We start from the raw sequence: 5165 nt of genomic DNA, 5'->3' as shown, positions 1-5165 counted from the left end.
AGGCGTAGTATGATATTTATTTTAAAACATACTGGTTTATTCTATTCTATTGTACGGATCAGTGAGCACAGTGATCATTACCTGTTCAAATGGGACACTCCTGGCCAGCAGCTTGATGAGATCTCTGGCTCTCACGATGGCATAAGGGTCAAACGTTTTCTTGGTGGTGTGTACCGTGATGCTTCCCTCAATCAGGTCCAGAGAGGCTTTGATGTGCTGAGAAGAAAAAAAAAAAATCCATGTTATACAAGACTCAAAAACTGAACTGCACAGTACTATCTGGGGAGGCTCAGGAGGTAGAGTGCATGAATGTTTAGTGAATATTTTGCTTCATCTCAGAAGCATCATGCTGCAGCAACAAAATTATTATTGCTAAAAGTTTGAATTGATCATAAACTTAACTGGTTATTTAACTCAAGTCATTTATCAGTTAAAAATATATATTATTTTAATTATGTAACATATCCACCAGCCAAAAATATCCCTTCAGAAGTTAATTTGGCTGCTTGTTCTGTTGCACGGATAAACAGCATCTTGCATTTCAAAGCCAAATATTGGAATAATTGGACTATATCCATAAGACTGCTGGGTTCACTGTAGATCAAATAAAATCAGCCATGTGGAGACAATTATAATGTGTAATATGATATTTTGTGGCCCAAATTAATGATAAAAAAAAAATCTATAGGACATTAGAACTTTTAGTGGCAGCTCTAATCAGCACAAAGAAGTTCTTTACATCTTTATAAGTTCTATGATACAAAATGGGGGAGAAAATGATAAAATTACTTCAACCAGATTGAGCTACATAATCATAGTCCAACTCTTCAAATCGTCAGTGCTATTGCAGTGAGATCAAATACCTGCAATTATTTCCTTCCAAGCTTCCGTGAAATGTGTAACTTAAGAGTCCTTTTTATAATCTTTGTACAGTTTTGTCTTTCTCTCTCTTTTCTCTTTCTTTGCGAATGTATTTCTCTAATAAAACTCATTCAGGAAGTTTACAGTCTGTTTGCAGCAGTTTGATCAGTGCGAGCTTTTTCCTGAAACAGTGAACTTACTGCCTCTCCTAAGGCCTTCTCCACGAGCGGCCAGCACTCTTTCAGGTAGGCTTCTCTGTATTTGGGGAAGAGGGTGGCGAAGCTGCTCTCCTCCAGCAGACCTCGGGGGTTGTCGTCTTTGGTGAATGCAGGCTCCTTCCATCCATCAGGAACGGTCAAGAGTTCAGATTCATCCACTGCATGACACAGACAGAGTCATGGACTGTTCAACATGTGTTCTTTTCATACAACTCAAATCCTGCCAGGAACATTAACATGGAGGGAACAAGCAGGAAACTTGAAACAACTTGTACGTTTGTAAAGTCTGAACACAGCAGGGCGACGATGGCGTCCAACCCGTTTTAAAGGTAAAGTGCTAATGTGTAGTGGTGACTTTGGCTTTGCTTTGCCTGCAGTAAAACAAACGATATAAATATTTTCCTGTATTACTCGGTGTGAACTCGAAACGTTCATGAAACACATGAAACACAAGACAGCTCACATGCTAGCTCAACGCTAATTCATGCGTGCCTTTAAACTGACTGACGTAAACACGCTAATTATCCGACAAACCTCCGCCCTGCTTCACAGACAGTGGGTCGCTGGGTGTCGGTTAATAGCGTTCAACTCCGGAGCATCCATAACTTACCTTGGTTTTTAGTCTTTTGGGATTTTTTCCCTGTTTGAGCTTCACTCACGCCGTCTCCTGCCGTGGAGGACGCCATTGTTGAGCACAAGCGGAAATGACGCAGAGACTCTTCTTCGTGTGAGTGTCTTCTTCTTCGGGTTTTTAAAGCCAGTTTAGGCTCATTACGGCCCCCTGCTAGACTGGAGTGTGCTTCACTTTGGTAGTCTACTGCAGCTTACTGCTGCCACACGACACAAAACAGATGTTCACTATGTCGTTTTATCCTGGTTTTTTCTTGTCACACGTAAATGAAACCCATGAAACATGGCCGTAGCTAAGATTTTAAATACAAAGGTCTTCAGATCCCCCTGGTAGTACTCACACCTTTGACCTGACACTAAAGCTATACCAATGATAGATTTGTAATATTTGATTGAGTTTACCTGTAAACATCATTCTCCATTGTGAGTGTCTAAATACTGAATATATTGACTACGAAATACTGGAACCAACCTAGTTTTTGGATTGTAGAATGAACTTACCTCATGATTTCTGAGGATTACATCCTACTGAAACAAAGTGTTTGCATCAGTCCTGTTCTCTAATTTCAAACTGTTCTCCTCTTACCAGTTTGACCTTTTTCAAATCCTAAATATCACCTTCATTATTTCATGTGTAGTCCTCCTGCTGCATCCACTTTCAAAAGGATTTTACATGAGAAATAGTGTAAAGTGTATACACACATTAAGATTTATTAAGTTTAATTTTTTTTAAATATTGTTCTGTATCATTACCGTGAATTATCTCCACAATGAACAAAATACACTTACAGGTGGTGTTCCAATCATTTTATTGGCGCCGTAGTTGTTCATAGTAAGTCATGATTGCTTTAGTTGCACTCACTGAGAGAACGGTTAGTCCCAAAAGGCCTACAGATCCGGCTACAATGGAGATCATTGTCATGTGCTCTGTCCCTGCAAAGAGATAGACACAAGGATTATATTAACTCTGTATTCAGAGTGCACACATACATTCTCACATTGAACTGTACGTTAATGTTAATAAACCCCACAACCTCAAACAAACTGTGAGAGATATATTGGTTTTTATCAGTATACAGCAGTCAATCATTTCTATATAACGAATAAAACTAAAATATACAAAAGTCTTTATTTAAAGCATTCAGATTGTAACATACACAATCAGTTGCAGTTAGGACCGGTGATGCAGCTCCTCTTTTTCTAATTGAAGTATTAAGTATTAAACCTTACCCCTGAAAACATCATGTGCACTGATCATGTAACAGTATGTTTAGGTATTCTGCACTGAGCATCTGCTCAGTTTCCATGACTTAACTCACAGTAAGACGGTGGGACTCCCGACTTCCCCCTCTTGTTGACCACCAGAGGTCCAGCAGAGACAACAGCAGCTTGTTTCCTCCTTTGGTCCATCTGGCTCACTGACCTCTTGCTGCGCTGCTGGCTGGGGCAATTCTATTACAAAACCAGGGTCAGTTGGTGATTTTTATGGCGATTTCACATAAAAAAAACATATGATGAGCTTTAAAAAAAAAAAAAAAAAAAAGACAAAACCTGATCCCGGACGTCTAAAGTTGTGGAGACTAAATGCGGACCGTTACCCACGGATGGCAAAAGTGCTTGCTGTGCATCCATGTCTCATCAACTTTTTCAGAGTGCATCATTCTCCTCATATTTCTGGACATTTCTACATTTTGCGTATAATGCTTTTGCACTACTTAAAAAGGTGGAGTCAACGATTCTGGAGACAGATTGTTGATATTTGAACTTTGAGCACGTTAGCATGTGTAGCAGGTGCCAGATTTATTGTCCATCTTGCTCCTGCTGTTTTTAGGAATGTATGTTGTACATCCTCCTGCTAGCGGTGGGTGTGCACAGTATACCTGTGTACCACTACAACACTGATGTCAGCCCCACATCAGACAGCAGGACTTACATCTGGAAACTTCCTGGGCAACATTACAGGCTGAGGAAGGTCACGAATATTACACAGCGGTGCAGAGACCAGTACCTGGCATTGGCCAGTGGCAGGAAGAGCTGAAAATAGGTCAACGGGTAATTGATCCAAAACATGAGCAGGTCTATCTCCTTGGGACGACCCTTCAGTTTACCTTTGCACAGTCTTCATCATGTCCACATATGTTGGCCAGGCAGTGGATGTAGATGGGCAACCCTTTGGGCATGGTGAACATCTGAATGGAAAATCTGCTTCTCTGTTCCCGGCCGTTATCAGAGAGCCAGTGGAACGTGGGGTCAACAGGACAGCTGGGGACAAGAGAGGATAACATTTATTACACACTGTAAAGACACTTATCATATTTCTACTTGAGCGTTAGGTTACCACATTATAGCTTAGCTCCATTTAACATTTATCTTAGTTATTTAGATAGAGAAAGTTAGGATAGAAGCCTCAAAGCTACATTATAATTGTTATTGGTTTCCTCCCCTGCATAAAGGCATATAGACCACCCAAAGAGAAACTGGGCACAGAGCTGCATTCAGAGGAAAGGGGAACAACAAGCACAGGTGGAGGTAAAGCTGAGAATTTTATGATGCATCCGAAACAAGTGTACATTTACATAAGCAAAATGAGAAGTCAGTCCATCAGAGTCACATTTTCCCCTACCCATCCTGAAGAAGAACCCCCTGGACTGTGTCCTGTGGGTCGGTGCTCTCGGTGGCCCAGCATGACTCCACCTGAAGGAGCACGTCTGAAGCCAGAGAGTTATTGGTCTGCAGGGCTACCTGGAAGAACAGGGTGTCCTCAAGCTCCAGGGCTATGGCATCCCTGTGGCTCTGGGTGTATGACCTGTCGGTAAACAGGGTCATGCTCAGGCCCAGCTGCAGTGATGAACTCAACTCCACCAGGGAGAGGGAGGAGAGCCTACGTCAAAAGAAATTATGCTTTTAGATGTTTCTGTCTTTTTTTAAATCAGGCCAAGAGACAAAATTTGAGGATGTTTTTCTCACCACGCCACATCCACGCTGACTTGAGCGTTGCGAACATAATGTCGTGGGTAGACACACTTCAAAACGACTTTTAGATCCCATCGGCTGATGGTTTGCTCTTTGGTCAAGGTCACAGTCAGGGTGTTTAGGAACTCAATGTGAGTTTTGTTGACCTGGACAATCACAACACAGCATATATCAAAAAGGGCAGAATAGATTAAGGTAACTAATGCACTTTGGCATCTGTTGCCAGTAAAAAAGCCAGCATAATGCCCTTTTAACCATTTTTAAACACTTCATTATTCAGATATACTGTTATATGGTGACACTACTTACGGTGACCTAAATGGCTCTGGGAAAAAGTTACAGTATATCAGAGATGCAATCCTACCTAGAATTTTGTAATTAGTTACTGTTAGTAGTTACTTCTCTCAAAAGTAATTCAATTAATTTACCAATTACTGCATACACTTCTTTTGTAATGTGTTACTATTCAATTCAATTTTATTT

The 5165-nt window shown here is 40.9% G+C and overlaps 2 protein-coding genes across 2 annotated transcripts in view; both read right to left on the bottom strand.

The window, feature by feature from the left end:
• The window catches only part of krr1 (KRR1 small subunit processome component homolog), a 7257-nt gene extending 5472 nt beyond the window's left edge, over positions 1 to 1785 (bottom strand). The window contains 3 exon segments of the mRNA XM_035677015.1: positions 82 to 216; positions 1062 to 1237; positions 1690 to 1785. Coding sequence (XP_035532908.1) covers positions 82 to 216; positions 1062 to 1237; positions 1690 to 1765 — 387 coding nt within the window. The 5' untranslated portion in view covers positions 1766 to 1785.
• Positions 1786 to 2517: 732 nt separating this feature from the next.
• The window catches only part of LOC118342556, an 11283-nt gene continuing 8635 nt past the window's right edge, over positions 2518 to 5165 (bottom strand). The window contains exons 15-19 of the mRNA XM_035681145.1: positions 4677 to 4828; positions 4333 to 4590; positions 3818 to 3971; positions 3029 to 3161; positions 2518 to 2642 (exon numbers count right to left, since the gene is read on the bottom strand). Of these exons, the coding sequence (XP_035537038.1) occupies positions 2518 to 2642; positions 3029 to 3161; positions 3818 to 3971; positions 4333 to 4590; positions 4677 to 4828 (822 nt within the window). The remainder of the gene's footprint in view (positions 2643 to 3028; positions 3162 to 3817; positions 3972 to 4332; positions 4591 to 4676; positions 4829 to 5165) is intronic.

Source organism: Morone saxatilis, unplaced genomic scaffold, assembly GCF_004916995.1.
Source record: "Morone saxatilis isolate NCDOM2014 unplaced genomic scaffold, NCSU_SB_2.0 Contig10, whole genome shotgun sequence".
NCBI lineage: Eukaryota > Metazoa > Chordata > Actinopteri > Moronidae > Morone > Morone saxatilis.
This window is presented reverse-complemented; position numbering and strand designations above follow the sequence as displayed.